This window comes from Nilaparvata lugens, chromosome 5 (assembly GCF_014356525.2).
Source record: "Nilaparvata lugens isolate BPH chromosome 5, ASM1435652v1, whole genome shotgun sequence".
Lineage (NCBI taxonomy): Eukaryota > Metazoa > Arthropoda > Insecta > Hemiptera > Delphacidae > Nilaparvata > Nilaparvata lugens.
This window is the reverse complement of record NC_052508.1, coordinates 58067433-58087249: the sequence shown is the minus strand read 5'-3', so window position 1 is coordinate 58087249 and position 19817 is coordinate 58067433. Positions and strand designations below refer to the sequence as shown.

General features: G+C 33.5%; 1 protein-coding gene across 1 annotated transcript; it reads left to right on the top strand.

Annotated features, from left to right (window-relative positions):
* The first annotated feature begins 4195 nt into the window (after positions 1 to 4195).
* On the top strand, positions 4196 to 15802 carry LOC111057791. Its single transcript, XM_022345258.2, has 2 exons — positions 4196 to 4691; positions 14778 to 15802. Exons 1-2 carry the CDS (start codon positions 4538 to 4540, stop codon positions 15632 to 15634), a joined length of 1011 nt encoding a protein of 336 aa, XP_022200950.2. The 5' UTR covers positions 4196 to 4537; the 3' UTR covers positions 15635 to 15802.
* Positions 15803 to 19817: the final 4015 nt, after the last annotated feature.

Genomic DNA, 19817 nt, shown 5'->3' with positions numbered 1-19817 from the left:
ATTTTATACTGTGTTATCTCTACAGTAATTTACAATAGCATATTGTCAATTGTTTCTTTTTGTAATAAATTTTAATTCCAATTTCGAAGGAATATGAATTATTCAAAATTTTAGTGCTAGTAGTTCTAACTTCACATTCAACTACGGTGTGTGATTTTCAGCTAAATGACTGTTTGACAAATTAATACTCCAAAAAAATGTCATTTATCCATTACTTGTTTTTCAATTCGACTATTTTTTAAGAGAAATATCTATCTATTCATGCAACATTCTTCTAGTATCCTGTCACTCTCATGATCAGTTATTACAAGTAAAAACTAATAAAAATGATGAGAAATAACGATTCTCCATGTGGGACCAAATTATGAATAATTCATTGATTATGATCTAATCAATCAAGTTATAATCCAATTAAAAATATATTTTTACATGGAAATAGACTCTTGTTGGTGTCACTGAAAGAAAGCATTTCAAGCGAGCAGGTAAATAATGTAATTAGGTGGTTCTCAACTCGAATAGCTCTTCCTCAAAGTCCCGTCTCATAAATAATAGATTTTTCTTCGAGGCGTTAGAATTAATTAGGCACATGATAAAAAGACAAGTCGTCAGGAAGTCCTTCCTTTTCAGAGAAGGTTCATTTGAATTTCATAAGGTTGACTGACGAGCGAGAACAACATAACATGTATTTTTAACATTAGTTAACACCTTTGATTCCATTGAATTCACAACGGGGAACACACAGCAGAGAATACATGAAAAGTTACCCTAAGCAGAAGAAATACTTCACAAATAGGTAAAATTACTTAGCAGACAGCCCAGATATTTGTATGTAGTTCAGTATATCAGGCAGTCAGTTAATCAGTGTTTAGCTATTTCAAGAATTTGATGAAAAATTGAATCCCGTGAATTTTAAAGGGTAATGATATTACTACTCTTTTAAAAGCTGTTTGCAAAGTTTAGAATTAAACCAAATCGGAATTGCAGTTGGTTCAAACTTGAAATGTGCAGCCAGTATTTCAAATGGAGTTCAAATCAGGTTAATAAGATCACTCTTTATAAAAACCTCAATTCAACATCCTGCACATATAAGCCTGCAGGCTCTTTTTGCTCACTCAGACAGGCCTCAACCCCGAGTCTCCAACTATTAGATTATGAAAATAATGTGATAAGTCACAATAAATGACAACATAGCTGGTTATTCAATGAATTTCACATAGTATGAATAATTGTTATTCAGAATGAAATACAATTTGAAAATTTGATGAAAAAATAGTGTAATGAAACTACATAAGTCGGCGGTGTTTCAACAAATAACAGTTGATTCTTGGAGAATAAAATAAAATGATAAACTTTTCATTACACAAGCAGGTAGAGGAAACATGAAAAAGTAAGTAAAAGACAGGATTGTTTGACTCACCCATTTGAATGTTCCATCAGACTTTACTAGCCTTGAGTGATTCCTTTTTCACTTTTGGAGAATATGTTTTGTTCTTCTTCTTCTTCTTCTTCTTCTTCTTTTGTTCATGATTAAGTGATAGAGAGGACATTTTAGCCAAAACTTTGTCACGTCAACACCTGTACCTCTAATGACAATGATTTGCTCAATCTTTCAGGTTCTGTGAATAATTTCAGTGCAAGCCATTTTTCTAAACGCCTTAGTTTTAATCACATTGATACTTCATGGGTTTAAGCGCTTTAGCCTAGCTTCTAAGATTCAATCAGACTTCATGCAACAGATATGCCAGAGGCTAGCTGAGCTCGAACCAAAGACATTAAAGTGGAAGTGAATATTGATATGCGTTACATTTTCAAGTGACCGATGAACCGCAACCAAGCCGCAGCCGCCTGCGTTAGCGAGGGATCAGTTAATGTTAACTCAGCCATTACTTCAACACACCCTAACTTCATAAATTGCTGATCAGTTGTTGTGGAGTTGAGCGATCCTAATGAGCAGAAGCATGCCTCTACACTACAGCTGACGTGTATTACTAAACTGCATTATCTTGTTATCATGGTTCAGATGCCAATTTCATCAATGATCGATCAGTGCAAATAATGTCTAGACATTGGAACTGAATTACGTTCGATGTATTTATTCATGGGTTGATTTATCACGAAGTTGGTGCATGAGTGCAAGTAAATTAGTTGCACTTGATTTTGAATTCAAATTCTAGTAAAATACTACAACCATATTAATGCAATTATTCAACTATTCCTCAAATCAGACAAATCATTCCATCAAATGAATAATATGTAATTGGAAATCCATTCAAATTTGGCAAAGGCAGACCACCAACGGGTTTATTTGGTTCAAGACTACAATCGTGAATTGCAATATTGGCAATGCATAGTAATGGGGGACTGCACTGGACGCTTCTGATTTCAATTCAGAGCTTCAGACAGTTAAGATGTTTATGATTATTATATATCAGTTAATCAGTTAACAGTTACGATCATTAACAGTTAATCACTTATGATTATTCAAAATAAAGACTAAAAAATGTCGTACAATACAAAACAACCTATGGTGTCCCAAACAAAATAAAGACCAGCAGAGAATATCACGAAGCACCATGGTGTTCTAAACAAGTCAAATCAAACTAAAATTTGTCCAAGAATCAAGAGAACATGTCGATTTCTCTTAGTTCCTCCATTTTGTTTTTCCAACGAAATTCATCATCAAATAATCATCATTAATCGTCTCGTAAATATAATATTGATACAACATTTCCAATTTGAAATGATCGTTATTCAAGTATAATTTGTATGAAGTTTGGTTTCAGTGAAACTGTTAAATGAGATTAGCCCACCCCAGTACACTCCAAGTACTTTCAGAGAAACTCATACACGTTTCAAATAAATTATCAAGAATTATCAATAAGGAATTATCACGTAATAGCTGTAATATTATTGTTTCCGCAATGTCATTCAGCAGATGTAAGCAGGATGGTGGCATTCACTTGACCCAAATTCCTACAAGTATTTAAAACCGTAAAAAAAATCTTTTTGTAATAATAAATTCTTTCATGTTCAAATTCAGTGCTGAAATTTATGTGGAATATTCCATTTTTACTATAAGACGATTCAGGATTTTTGAAAAAATTGCATTTTATTAGTCTGATAAACAGGACTGCTGTTCTGCTACTACTATTGCACCGTGTTTAGTGACTGCTTATGAATGAATGTTTGATTTCATTTAATTCTCAGTCTAAGCACTTTGTCACATCAATTCTTTGGATACATCATTCCTTGGAGAAATTTCTTACAAGAATAATGATGCATATCTACACATTCCATTACTTTCAAAACTAGATTCATTTATTGATTCTATAAGTTCTTTCTTAGAGAAATTTAGTTCAAGTCAAATCTGGTTTATCCAGTAAATTGTGACTTACTTTGTCAGGTTGAAGACTATCTAAAATATGGATAACTAACAAAACTCCTACAAAAACTGAGAAAAAGTTAATTCCTGAAGAAAAGCCAAATACACAAGAATTCAATACACATGGTTAATAGTACACTGAACTTTGAAAATTGCATACATTAATATAACGTGTTCCACACCCAATTGCAGACAGTTTTCATTGCTGACTGAGCAATCTGTGCAAATAATGCAAATTGAATTTACATAGGTGTGAAATATCCAAATACTTTGTTTCAAAGAAGGGAGAGCACAAAAAAGAATGAATGGGGTGTGGTACACCGTACACAGTGTTATATTTTTTAATGGTCAAGACGTAATGTACACTGGATTAACGAGATATATGTTAACGAGTATATGTAACAAAAAATTTAGTTTTCACTTACATTCAACACTTACCACCAATGCAAAGTTAAATATTACTGAGTTTCAGTTACAGCAATAAGCGTTAATTACAGCAAAGTGAAGTGCTATATGAAACAGCTCCAATGCAATCCAGCTTTCACGTTTCCTGTAATATTATTGTCCATGTAATGTCATTCAGCAGGGTGTCATTTGTAAGTGTGATTTCTCAAAAGTGCGAGTATTTCACCAGTTCGTTATTTTTGTTTATTATATGATCATTTAAAAAATGACATTTAAAAGCCAAAACCTTATGGTACATTTCCTTCCCCACCTTTAGAACGTAATCAAACAGAACATTCTAGGTTATTCTTTACACTGGGCAAAATTAAAACTCGCACTCTCATTAACCAGATAAGCATCGCGCATGCGCGCGGGAAACGGTTTCCATGACAACGGTTTCATATATCGAGTTTCTCTGTTGCGCAGCGCACCTCTCTTGTCGCCTTGGCTACAGAATGGTTAGTGGAGGGGGAGCGCACAGCATACCAGATACCAGTCACGAATCGACCAGTTTCTCCTTTCTAAGCTCAGTATGTAACCAAGGGTCAATAGTCGTAGTTGTGTTGCACGTTTCAAAACAACACATAAGTTTCTGTTGCTTATATTGCTATTGATAGTGCGATAGAAGTTTCAGTTTTTATTAGTTGCACAGAAAAACGTGGAAGTTTTCATAGATGTTCTAGTTTTATTGTAGTTCAATTCCTGTAAACAATGTGGAATCCCAATGATCATGCATTCCATTTGAAATTTGTGAAGGAGGTGGAGAAGCACCAAGTTGTCTATAATTACAAACATCCAGGATACACAAAAAGAGATGAGGTTCTCAAAGCGTGGCAAGAGATCGCCGACAAAATGAAGATGCAGCGTAAGTAAATATTTAAGTATTAAATAAATATTAAGTTAATATTCAAGTATTTTAAGTATTTATTACAAAATTTAGTTAGGCTACACATTGATCTACCGATTTTTAGGAAGTAAGATTATTTGAATAGTTTTTTCAAGGACTAGCTGGACTAGGCATATTTGCCTGTTCTGACTCACAACTTGTATTTATATCTGGGGCAGCCAAACAGAAAAAATCAACTTCCTCTTCCTTCACCATCCAAAAAATTCAGTCTTTGTACAAAACACCCCCTAGACGCCTCTGTATTATATCAATTTTTAATTTCTATGAACGATTGCTCATATATGGTCTCCAATCTCATGCAAAATAAAATGCATTCTAGAAAAAGAAGAGATCTCAATAACAATGATTCGAGGAATGAGAATAAGGCATATCGTAACGGTTTGAGTAAGATCACAAACCATGCAAAGGAAGTCTATTATAAAGGAAGGATTTAAAATTGTAATAACAACAGCATGAAGTTGTGAAAGTGCATAAATAAATGAAGTTATAGGTGAAAACCGTATAGTCCAGGCGCAAATGTCATGAAAAAGGTACCCCTTGGTCATTTTTGAGTAACAGCCGTGGAAGATGTCTCAATTTCTTCGTTAGGTCTAGCATAATAAGGATCGTGATGATGGTAAGTCGAAATCACAGGCAAACACCTCGAAAACAAGATGAGCACCAAAATTTTTACGGTTTTGATATATCGCTTGTGTTTCAATAACCGTTCAAGATATTAAACTGTTTTTTGGACAACAATATTCTACACAAATCATCGTTTTTCCATATGCATGACTAATTCAAGATAGAGACTTGCAAATGGTCTAAATTTTTGATTTATAATATTTTCCTCTTCAACGCATATTCTATTATTTATAACCTTGAAAAGCCCTAAAAAACTTTTTTCTCAATTTTTTGAAATTTCATTCTATTATACCTTTTTATTTCCTTGCCCTACTACCATAGGTAAGGAAAGTATTGCTTTCCAAAAAAAATTAAGGTACCCTAATTTCAAGTTTTCTATAGTCTACGTTTCAAGGTCCCCTGAGTCCAAAAACATGATTTTTGGGTGCTGGTCTGTGTGTGTGTATGTGTGTGTGGGTATGTATGTGTGTGTGTGTGTGTGTGTGTGTGTGTGTGTGTGTGTGTGTGTGTGTGTGTGTGTGTGTGTGTGTGTGTGTGTGTGTGTGTGTGTGTGTGTGTGTGTGTGTGTGTGTGTATGTCTGTGAACATGATAACTCCATTCCTAATTAACCGATTGACTTGAAATTTTAAACTTAAGGTCCTTATACCATGAGGATCCGACAATAAGAAATTCAATAAAATTCAATTCAAGATGGCGGAAAAAATGGCGGATAATTACTAAAAAACCATGTTTTTCACGTTTTTCTCAAAAACGGCTCTAACGATTTTCTTAAAATTTATACATGGATAGCTATTTATAAGCCCTATCAACTGGCATGAGTCTCATTTATGGGAAAATTTCAGGAGCTCCGTAATATTCTTGAGAAAAATGGCGGATAATGACTAAAAAACCATGTTTTTCACGGTTTTCTCGAAAACGGCTCTAACGATTTTCTTCAAATTTATACCAAGGATAGCTATTCATAAGCCCTATCAACTGACATGAGTCTCATTTCTGGGAAAATTGCAGGAGCTCCGTAATATTCTTGAGAAAAATGGCGGATAATGACTAAAAAACATGTTTTTCACGGTTTTCTCGAAAACGGCTCTAACATTTTTTTCAAATTCATACCCTGTATAGTTATTTATCAGCTCTATCAACTGGCATGAGTTTTCCTGGGAAACTAATGGGTGGTCCACGCCATCCTTGAGAAATGGACTTTGTAACCTCCTTCTCATGCATGAGGTAGGTAGAGCAGTTTATAAAAAGAACACAGTCATAGTCAAGATATTTCATCTGTAGAACAGCTGTTTTGACGACTTTAAAAAAATCATCGAATTTCACAATTTACACAAAGGAAAAAGTACTCTGAAAACAATATTATTATAATATACACATATACAGTCTGATCCTAGTTGCAAATATGTTGCCGCCAATCATCATTATCTTATTCCCATAAATTATTCTCGTTTGAGAATGAGGCTTGCAGTTCAATGAGCAAGGAAAGTTGTGTGAGTGTACCACACCAGATTTTTTGTGCAAGAGATACAGAGAAATGTTAAATCTGTGATATTTAGATCGTTCTTTCAGCTTTAAAACGTTATATGCCCTGTAAGTCGATAAATGTGTTCTCCAGTGCCCTCCAAAGAAAACCCTGCATGATTTCTGGTGCGTTTTTCCATATGGATGAGGTAAAAAGCTAGAACTAGAAAACCTATTTCTTCATGACTAATTCACGATAGAGACTTGCAAATGGTCTCAATATCTTCTTTAAAACAAGCCGAAAAATAATATTGATGATCAAAACAACTACTTTCGACATTATTAAAAAATTTCAAGTGGCGATTATTATTGACATAAATATTTATATCGCTTGCTATTGCTATTCAGTTATTGTGAGAGATATCGGATTGACTTAAACCATCAAATTCTTTAGAATTATCTAAAATTAAATATTCCAGAAAATCGTCTCATTTGGAGTACTCTTTTCTCTGATTAATTCACTTCAATTGTTTGAAACATACATTTTTCGAGGACAATATATCACTTTCCACTCTGTCAACGTATTCGCAGTAGACATACACTTGTATTATTGGCAAAGTGTTGTAGAATAATTCCAAAGCTTCAAAATATATAGAGTTTGTAGTGGAATTCTTCCTGCAGACATTGTCTTCGTGCTCCTTCAACTTCCTGCACACCATACTTGCCCTGTTGGGTATTACTTGCTCCGCTCACTTCACCAACGGGCATTAACGTTTGGGTGATTCACCACATAATCGTTTAGACCACTCTTATATTACATATAGACTAATAATTATTATCATTCAATCTCCTTCATGAAGAGGGCCTCCTTGCCAAGTATCATTTAATATGAAGTGCAATAATATTCATAGAAATTGATTTTTCTGTCCAAAACCTAAGAAACTCTCAAGATTTAGTCTTGCAGGTGTATTTTTATACCCTTTACAAAAACTAAACTTCACTCATCATAGGACTTTTTGCAATAACACTCATAATAAATAAGTTTTTATTACCCTAAAATAGTTGCCCACCCTAAGAAACCAACTTCTTGAAGAGATGTCGAAAAAAATGCATACAACCTTTTTTGTTCAGCTTGCATAGTTAGGACTTTTACACAGTGAAAGTTCACGCTAGAATCTTAGGTGTCCAGTTAAATTTAATAATTTACTTGAGTTGTTTTAAACCTGGTAAATTGTTATAAACCTGGTAACAAGTATTTGAATAGCAACATAAATAATATATACATCTACATGGAATATATAAATAATCATATTGTATTAAAATAATAGCCAAACAATATTGATAATTGCGGAAGGTTTATAAATAATGTGTATCATTATACACGGGATAGTTTGTGTTCAATAAAGGTACGATACCTAGTAACAAAGGTTTAAATTGTAACATAAATAATATATACAGTACATCGACTCGGAATATATAAATAATTTTATTGCAATTTAAATAATAGTCGAACATATTGATATTGCAAAATATTTATAAATATTATATTGATATGTACCATAATATGTAGGACAGATATGTCAGTTGAAACCATGGTTTTAATCTATTATTCAAGTTTTTGTTATCTTCTCATCGAAAACTTTGTACTACGGTGTGTTTATGTGATTATAGTTATTTTGATGATCAATTATCTTTAATAATATTCTGAAAACTTTTGTCCTGGAATTGTTATTGTACTGTATTGATCATTAATTTTATTTTAAAAAATAAAGTCTCAGTATTCATACTGTTGGTCAGTGATTTATTCCGCTACAGCTAAACTGTGCTGAATATAAAACATGATTCATAATATTATAATTCATATTATAATAATTATGTATTGAAAGAAGAATGATTCCTATAATATATAGTTTCTCTAGTATTAAAATTTATTGTTTTATTATTACAAGTCTCTGATATAGAATACTCTACACATAAAATGAGAATATTATGAAGAGCTATGCAAATGAATGCTCTTTCACAGTACCAGTACCATTCAAGTTCTGGCTCTTAGTTTTCAACTGTAGAGAAACTGAACACATAAATAATTTCATTCTTATCTCAATTCCGTTCAACTTGCTGGCAGGTTGTTATCACTTTTGGCAGGTTGTTATTCTTTTTGAATCAATGATGCCTTGAATCTTATCTCTGAATAACTTCTGAATCTTATTGATTATGATGATCCTTTGAATTATTCCTAATTTTGTTTTAGTGTTGTTCGTTTATTTTTTTCCAGCAAATCGATCTCATTCTAATGAGAAATTGTAGCCTATAAGTTTTCCTATATTTTCTATGAGTCTACTCTATGAGTCTTTCAGTCTTATACGGTCGGGCAAGAATTATATATATTTTTTATCTTTAATTCTTATTTTTCTTCTCAGTACTTTTTCTTTTATTTTTCCCCCTTCTCCCTTTCTCTTATTGCAAATAATTATATGGATAGTGATTTTGAATGTATATATTTATCCTCAATTGAGGACTTTAATTTTCACTTTAAAAATAATGAGAGTATAACTTTTTTCACATGAATATTAAAAGCATCAATAGAAATTTTGATGAATTTCTGTTATATCTGAATAATTTGGATACTAAACCGGATTTTATCATATTGTCTGAAGCATGGATCCAACCAGATGTGAATATTAATTTATATAGTATTGAAGGCTACACTACTTTATTCTCATGTAATGATAACAGATGTGGTGGTGTCGTCCTTTATCACAAGGAGGAATTTTTATGCTGCACAGTGACTAGTGAAATTAATGGAGCCGATTCCATTGTCATTGATTGCGTGTGTGGTAGTTCTTGTTTCACATTGGTAGGGATATATAGGTGGCATGGAGTTCCTGTCGATTGTTTCCTTACTGATTTCTGTGGTTTGTTGGTAGGCTTGCAGAGCTCTATTGTAGTATGTTTAGGTGATTTCAATATTAATGTCAATAAATCTGATCGAATTAGTGACCAATACTTTGAGATAATATCTTCATGTGGTTTTGAAAATGTAATTGATATTGACACACGTGTGACTGACACCACTTCAACATGTATTGATCACATACTGGTTAGAGGTCTAGCTCCATCTCTTGCACGCTCTGCTGTTGTCGAGGTCTCTATAACTGATCACAGAGCTGTATGTATATCTATGCATGCTGATAGGTCTCGATCTGAGGTGGTTTCACAGGAATTTCAGGAAATTAATTATGAAGAACTTACTCGTTTACTCAGTGAAGAGGATTGGTCTACTGTGTACAGAGCTGGAAACGCTGATCAGGCTTACAATTGTTTTTGTAATATTTTGAATTTGTCCATTCAGTCAACCACATCCACTAAGCTTAGGCAAAATAACCATAGACAGAGATTGTTAAAACCTTGGATGAGCAGTGGACTTTGTGAAGCGATTGTATCAAGAGACAAGTTATACAAAAGATCTATGAATGAGCCTGACAATCGTAGGTTGAAGCTCGAATTTGTAACTTTGAGAAACAAAATAAAAAAGTGGATCAAGAAATCAAAAGAAAGATACTACTATGGTCGATTCCAGATGGTTAGAGGAAATTCCAAAAAAACATTGGAAATTGATTAATGAATTGATTGGAAGAGGTACAAAGAAAAGCAAATTCAATTTGATTACTGAAAATGGGATTGTTAGTGAGGATTCAAAAGTGGCTGATATGTTTAATGAATATTTTGTTTCCGCACCCAAGTCAGCTGTTCCTCCTCCTTTCCCTTCAATAGCTTTACATGACTATCACAATTCTTTCAGAGAGCCACGTTGTGAGAGATCCTTTTTCCTGCATCCAATTTCTCCTTTTGAGATAGAGAAAGTGATTTCATCCTTGAAAAAATCCAAGGCCCCAGGAATTGATGGATATTCCTCTGTCCTAGTTAAATGGATGAGCTCTTTCATTAGTCCAGTGTTAGCTTTTGTTTTCAACTTGAGCATTTCTGAGGGCGTTTTTCCTAGCAAACTCAAAATTGCAAAAGTGATTCCAATTCCCAAAAAAGGTAACCGAAAATTGGTGGAGAACTATAGATCAATTTCACTTCTTTCTGTGTTTTCAATTATTTTTGAGAAGCTGATTAAAATTCGTCTATTGAACTTTCTAAATTCATCCAATTTTCTCTCTAGTAGTCAATATGGCTTTAGGGAGGGCTTGGGAACTGAGTTGGCTCTGAGGAAATTTGTCTCAGAAATATGTTCAAATATCAATAATAAAGAGATTAGAAGAGTATCAGGTTGTTTCTGGACATTCGAAAAGCCTTTGATACTGTGGACCATTCTACACTTGTCAGAAAGTTGGAGGCATCTGGAGTTCGTGGTCTGCCACTAGCTTGGTTCCGTTCATATCTTACTGGGCGTTCCCAGGCTGTAAGCATTGGCTTGAGTTCCAGCCCGCTTCTGATGATCGACTGTGGAGTTCCACAAGGCTCTGTGTTGGAACCAATTTTATTCTTGGTTTACATCAACGACCTGTATCTGGGCCCCTTCAGAGGAAGTTTTACAGTGTTTGCTGATGACACGGCACTTTCTTATGGTGCATGTTCTGATGAGGATTTGTATGATCAGATGTCAAACGACCTGCACTTGATTTCCATGTGGTTCGGGTACAATAAATTAAGCCTGAATCTTGATAAAACCATTTATTTGAATTTTGGAATAGCCTCTTCTTTCTTGCTAACCCAACCTTTAAAGTTCCATCATGTGGGATGTACCAGTCGTGACTGTGACTGTGGTATCATCAATCAGTCAAAAAGTGTAAAGTATCTTGGCATTACTGTTGATGACAATTTGATGTGGAAAGGACAGATAGACGGCATGAAGAAGTACCTGCGTTGCTTACTGCATAGAATTTTCAGTTTGAAAAATATGTGTCCAACATTTGTTTTGAGAGATCTTTACTTTGCTCTTGCTCAATCTCGCCTTTCTTATGGGCTGGTCTGTTGGGGAAGTACTTATATAACTCACTTAAGGCCAGTAATGTCTCTGCAGAAGTCTCTAGTTAGAGCAATTGCTGATCAAGAGAATTTTGATTTTCTATCGTCATGCCAGGTTATGAATGAAAATCATGCCTCTGAGGCACCTGTACGTCTTCAAGGTCCTGTCTGAATTCTATTGGTCTAGTGGAAATCAAGGGGCAACTTTGAGACATGAAACTGGAATAATGAGAACAAGGTTCACTGATAGGTTCCCAATCCCTAGACCCAATAGCACTTTCTTTCAAAAATCTTTTTGTTTTTTGCAAGGCAGGTTTTTCAATCATGTGCCACAGGATATAGTTTATGCTAATTATCCTTTTCCTGTTTTCAAGAGAAAAATAAAAAAGGTAATTTTTGCTCTCAATATCGATGTCATTGAAAGCTGGTATCATATTCAGAGATAAGATTATTCATTTATGTGAAAAACCCTTGATAAAATGTTTTAAAATTAGCATGTAAGTCATATTGAGTTATCATGCCTTTTAGTATGTATTCAGTGAGGTTCCCTGCTAATGTTCTACTGTTGTAGAAATTCAATAGATCTAATCATTTTGAATATCCTCAAATTTTTCAATTTTTAATTGTGTAGCTCCATCTCATTTTATACTTTTTTGTAGCATATACAGTATATTTACAAAATGTTTCATCTTAGCCTAGTATAATTAGTTATGCTCTCGTTTCATATATTATTTGCTTCTTATATTCTTTTTATTTTTGTCAATATTCTAATATTCATTATATTGTTGTTGATATGATACTCCTGTGCGCGGACGGAAAATTTATTTTCTTTGCGCTCAGTAAATTTGCCATAATTATTATGATTTAGTTTTAAACTTTTATTGTATTATTGTTTTATTTACAATCAATATTGTGTTTCCAACAGTATGTCTGTATTTGTTTTTATGGCAAATAAAGTCTATTCTATTCTATTCTATTCTTCTATTCTATTCTATTCTATTCTATAAATGCATTCCAAAGCTATGATATTTTGAAATTACATCAAATTCAAAGATTTGGCGAATTTCAAAAATCTCAGTCACCTCTGAGTGGAAACGATTCTTTCACTTCGTAAAAAAAGATTTAGTTTTTTTGAGCTAAACCAAATGTTCTTTACACTTTTTTGATATCTCTTTAAGAAAGTTGCATTCTTTGAGAAGGCAAGAACACTCAATATGAAATTTCATGAGGTCTTAAAATGCGAGCGTATTTTCTGATTCCTTTTGACCTGACAAGCTGAATAAAAGTCAATGCAACATATATTTTCCTATTTTTTAGAAGAAATATAATTCACCCTCATAATGCATCCCCATTATAGTACAAGTTCGAGGTACATTGTACCATTCAGTCTTCAGGTCTAGTCTTGGCATGCATTAAACTCACGCTTCTATAAAATAGGGTAGAATACAACATGTATTAATTTACTGTTGTTGGAACACATTGACTGAGCCCATCTAACGACAATATTATTCATTTCAAAAAATGTGTATTTGAAATTACTAGTGACCCCGAGGGGTTGGAGAACACGCTCATGAGCTGTTGTATTGATCTTTGAAATCCGAAACTTGTAATATACAGAGTTTGTGAGAATTATGGAAACAGCTGGATATTTATTTTTCAAGAATTATTTGACAGTAGGCTTCATGGGGAACCTATTCGAATTAAAAAAAACTACTTTTCGGTCGCTTCAAAACTTTTGTCCGCCATCTTAGATCCGTCATATAAAATTTCATTTTGGATTCAACTTCATTTTTTCAAATGGGAAGGATGTTGATACAGAATTTTAAGAGAAAATTAATGACGACATTAACCCGCGAAAATCAACCCATGAATATAATGGTACATGGATATATCTCAAACCGTTTCAATGATCTTCACATTTAAAGATACTAATAAATCATAGAAAACGAAATAGATGAGTAGGCTACCTACATTGAAAATCGAAAGAAAAATATAAACTATCTCATTTTACTTTTTTTAAGTGTTAGTAAACACTAATAACTTCACACTAGTAACTTCTTCTCACATATTTAACTGTAACACTGGTAACTTCTACTCACATATTTAACACTTTGAAGAAAAAAATTGATATGTCATATTTTTAATGCATCATTTATTTATCACATTGTGTACAAATACTCAACATGAAGAAAGGCACTACAGGCTCATGCCCAAAACTGTCCCATATCCAATTTATTCTATAATGTCCAAGTCAAAAATGTTGGTTATGTCACTTTCACTTTTCAATTTATTCCATTTCTGTATGATCTGAATGTGAATATCTTTGGAACGGTTTAATATAGGCCTATTAATATGTGCTTTTCACAATTCACTTCCTCTTAAAATTCTGTTCTTAAATCATGTATCACAACCTTCCCATTTAAAAGAATATTTAATTTTGGCGAACCAAAATTTTGAAGCTAGTTTGAATATAGTTTTTCCAATTCTAATGGGATTCCCAATGTAGCCCTACTGTCAAATCGTATTTGGAAATGAAATACTAGTAGTTCTGTGAACGGTAGATCTCGCGCAGTTATAAACCACAGCCTTCTTTAATACTATCTATCAGAGTAAATTCTATCCTGTTCTGTCTTTTTTTTCACAACAAATTATTTCCTTTTATACTTTCAATGTTATTTTTATATCCTGAGAAAGGACGAAGGAGTGGGTCAATTTCTTTGTCCAACTAACTTGACCTGTAAAACGGTTCGAAGAATATGTGTTCAAAATTTGAAGCTGATTGATCAAATTGTTCAAAAGCAATATTGTAGTATATTATACGGAGCAATAGATGAACAACGACTTTAATCTTGAGTCAAAAGTGAGAACTCGCTAACTCTCGTTCAATTATGAATTGCTCATTAAATGAAAAACAATATGTAACGATTCCCACGTATTTAATTTTATTTTTTAATGATTGATATTTTGTTTTGGTTTGCTTGCAGCTGCTGAGTGCAGAGACAGATGGCGCAATCTTCGCTTGGTATTTGTGAGAAATGTGAAACGACTCCAGAGTGGACCACAAAAAAGAAGACCTTATTACCTGCAAAATGCCCTGCAGTTTTTAATTCCTTTCTTAAAACCAACAGGAAGTTTGGACACAAGAGATTGGGACATTACAAACATCAGAACTGAAGTTCAGGATGAGGATAGCGAGATTGAAGACAGTGCTCAATTGGAAGAGGCATCCCCATCTTCAATAACTGCCAGGCACCAACCATCACCGTCAACCAATACTAGACAGCAAACAACATCCAAAGCAACATTCTCAACAACTGATCACTCTTCAGACAGTCGAAATTTCCTAGGAAACTTTGACTTTTCAGACATAAAAACTGAAGTTCAGGTTGAGGATAGCCAGACTGAAGATAGTGCCCACAGTGAGATTGAGGATGATGGGGAAGAGGAATCCCCATTTCCAACAACTGGCAGACAATCATCAACCAATATCAAACAGCAAACAACATCCCCAACGACATCCAGAATGACATTCCCATCAACTTCATTTAATGATCCAATTGAACCGTTGACATTGGTTAGTCGATCAGTGCAAAAGCGGACGAAAAATTCAACCTCATCGGTAGCAGACATGTGTGTAGCAGAATACTTCGAAGCTGAGAGAGCCAAGTTGCAGTCAAACGCTGGAGTAGTACCTGACTTCCATAGAATTGAAAGGCAACAGGGACTTCGGATGTTTCTTCTCAGTTTGCTACCGGAATTGGAAGAGCTGAGTGATGCACAAATCAAACTTTTCAAACGGAAAGTTTTGAGAGTTATTGATGAAATTGCAGATTCCAGTTGAATGCCAAAGACGCCAACAGGACTTTCATTGCCTACACTCCCATACACTCCCATTTTGAATACTAAGTAGAAGGAATTCTGTTATCAATTCGGATCTTAATCTTTTTAAATTCAAAATTAATTGGAACTATAATAATTCAAAGTGGAACAAGATATTTTTATTTGTAAATTATGAAGATTCAAAATGTTAATAAAATAATTATTATTTTCAAGTTCACCTTCTTCCTGAACAAATTCTCTCTTCCTTCGACATTCTGTGAAAACCTATAAACTTCTGACCGAGAAAGTTTCTTTTGCTAAAGATTATTTCTAATATATTATTCTTAATATCACTCGCTTCGGACAACAACAATTTCTTTCATCTCTATCTGACATAGCAAACTATGCACTCAGCATTGTGTGTTGGGAAACTTCATATTGAGAGAATCTGTTCGCAAAACAGACTGAGAGCTAAAAGTGGTTTGAAAACTGGTTGCAGTCAAGTACAGTAGTTACTCTGGACTAGCTCAGAAAAACTTATTCCTATAACTTGAACTTCACTTAGCTTAAAAACTTATCATAATAGTTGAAGATAAAAAACTAATGAGTCACTGATTCGCTGTGGTCGTTTTATTGGATAATTCTACAGAATGTTTACGGCGAAACATTCATTAGTAGTACTTTGTGAGTAATCCTATAATGACTAGAGTTGGGAAAAAGTTGTTTATTGGATCTCAATTCAAAATTAATTTACAAAACAAGAGGTCTCACCTCTCGGTATTTTGATAAAACCAAGTCTACTCTATTACTAAAAACAGTATAGAGAGTGTTCTGAAAAAAGGTGCCCATAGCCAGGGGGTGATCCTCACATCAAAAGAAGAAAAAAAGTACTAGTTAACATAGGTCCGAAAATACTTAGTTACCAAGTTATACAGGGTGAAAGATTTCGTCTAAATTTCAGTTCCCCTGCACTACGGGTATTTGTTGGCTGTTAATTAAGATGTTAAATTCAGCGTACTCTATGTAAAATGAACTGAGAAATTGAATAAATACGTTTCCAGACCGTTAGATACAGTAATTTTTAAGATATGTGACGAATTACGCGAAACTTGATTCCGAAAAACAAGTTCCTTTAAGGTTTGAAGCAGATTTACTATGCTAAATGTACAATAAACACAAAATATTTTCTTACAGAACTTGAAAATTTAATTTCGAAGAGAAAGATGTAAACTGCTTCAAACATTAAAGGAACTTGTTTTTCGCATATTTGGTCACATATCTTAAAGATTACTGTAGCTAACGGTCTGGAAACGGTTTTATTCTATTTCTCAATTCATTTTACATAAAGTACGCTGAATTTAACATCTTAATTAACATGATGTGAGGATTCACCCCCTGGCTTATGGGCACCGTTTTTCAGAACACTCTGTATATGGTGCTAAATTTGAATAAAAACTTGCGATTTGTGCTGTGAGAGATCAGTCAAAATCAAGATGAATTCTAATACACATAATACTGTAAATTAATTTAATAAAAATAATCAATTTGATCTATTGTTGTTGAAGTGAAGATTTTACACTCAACACTATAACGGCTGCAGCAATCGAAGGGAAATGCGTAAAATAATGAAATAATACATGAAATTGAAGAGAATATGATGCTCTATGAGCTCATGATTAGCACAGATTTTTCCAATCAATCGTTAAAAAGCTATAAGGCCAAAAAGATGAAAAATCGAAGCGGGAAGCGTTTTTCTTAAAAATGTGACACCTTAGAGAGCTCATACGTAGAAAAACAGAAGAGATATGAGAAAATGTTACAGATAAACTTGTAAGCTTTAATTTTGTATCCGATATTAATTTCCGAAAGACGCAAATTGTTCAAGATATGTGCAAAAAACCAAAATATGGTACTTTCAAACTACCCTCACCCCCTAGCACAGTGGGTTTGAGTGGGGACTCTTGATATGGATTTGAGCTCATTTTTCTTTGAACCATTGAATTTATCTTATTGAAAGTAGCTTTATCAAATATCTTAAATAAGATCAACAAATTTCAATATATTTTTGGGACAATTCATAGGATCTTAAAAATTAAGTAAGGAGAGAGAAACACAAAACTGAAATTCTACAAGACCAGTGTATGGAAGCGAATCCCTTTGAAATCTCCATTACAGAATAGCAGGCAAGAGAGACAGATGTTGGGAGGCCAAGGAAAAGGTGTCTCGAAATTAAGAGTAAATAAGAAAGTTGAAAGGGCTATTTCAGATAAGACCAGAACAGGCAGTCATGGTCATATCGTGGAAGTCAGATGATGATGATGATGACCAAAGTAATGATTTTCGAATGAAGGAATTAATATTGAATACAATTAAATCAATCAAAGTCGAAGGTTATTATATTTGGTCCAGTGACCAGTGAACAGAGCGATATACAGTAGCACAGAATACAATTAATATAGCAGCTACAAATATTATAGAAGTTTTCTCTGACAGTAGTTACAGAATACTGGATTGAGGGTTGTTTGAACATCGATAAACTTTAAGTAGCACAACACTTAATAAAGAAAAACACTTGAAGCAGATGAACAGAAAAATGAGGCTTCTAAATCAATATGAAGTCTACTTGATTTTTAAGGAGAGTTTGGTGGACGTGTTGGTTTGTATGTGGGCTTACAAAAGCAGGACAAGAAAAACTTGTCATTCCATAACCGAACTGTCGATAAGTAGTCGTCCTTACTCAGTTTGAAGGCTGTGTTTGTCATCTTGCAAAATACCTTATTTAGATTGGCGAAATCTATTGCGCAACCTGGATTTGAAACCAATGTATTAATCCAACTTCATTTCCACTCTGTTATCAACTGGACAAAAAAATCCTCATCATCTGGAAACTTGAGAAATATCATTCATTCCGAACTCCGAACAGCTCTGAAGCTTCTATCCTGAAAATCTGAATTAGTTCTGAATTACTCATCAGAAGCTCCAATAAAAAAATATTAACATTCGTATTGAACAACACTCGATAATAATTCATTCATTGGAAAAAACAATATTGACATGGAAAACGAATAAAATCGATTTTTGAATTTGAGACTGTATAATATAATTCTCTATAACGAAAAAAGGGAATTCAATCCATGTGAACTAAGCGATGTGCAAGTGATGAGATTTTACAGGAAATCCGTATCTTGGTATTTACTTTTGTTAGGGTCAAATCATGTAAGTTATAAGACTACCAGAGACAAATAATCTAAGTATCATTTATTAAACAGTATCTTCAATCTATGGTATTACTTGCTTAGTATTGCAAGTAATAATGGTATTGCTGCTATCCTATTCTACTAGTGACCCCTTGGGTTGAAGAACTCGCTCAATAACTGTTGTATTGTAATCTTTGAAATCTGCAACTTTTAATTATACAGAGTTGATGAAAATTATGAAAACAGATAAATAATTCTCTCACAAGAATCATTTGACAGTAGGTTTCATTGGGGATCCTATTTGAATTGAAATATTACTCTGTCGCTCCAACATCTTATATTAACCAGCTGGAATCATGTGTCAGCGCGTGTGATAGCTCCCAAATAGCCCCTCAGCTGATGTTATGAATGAATGGAAAAACTGTAGTAATTGCATGCAATAAATTCTTCAGTTGACTGAATCATAACAATTTTTTTCTTATGCACTTTCAATGTTATTCTTATATCCTGAAAAAGGACGAAGGAGTGAGTCAATTTTGTTGTCCAGCCTGTGAATAGGTTCGAAGAATACGTGTTCAAAATGTGAAGCTGATTGATCAATTTTCGCTAAAGTTATTGTAGAACATACATACAGCACACAGACGGACAACGACTTTGGCCTCAAGTAAGTCAATAGTGGGAACTCACAAACGCTCGTTCAATTAAGCATGCAATTTCTGTTTGTATGTATTATTGTACATCGGACGGATCTCGAATTTGATAGAATTTGGAATATAATAGGCTCGTAATACAACCGTTTTCGTTGAAAAATATTTTTATAACAATTTTGAGTAGAATTTAATCTAATTTCAAATTCAAATTCTTTATTTGCCATAATACAATACAATTTTTTAATTGTATAATACAATACAGTTTTTAATTGTGTTTTTGTTTTGAAAAAATTGTATTGTATTATGGCAAATAAAGAATTTGAATTTGAATTTTAGAAATAGGTATTGAGCAGCACAA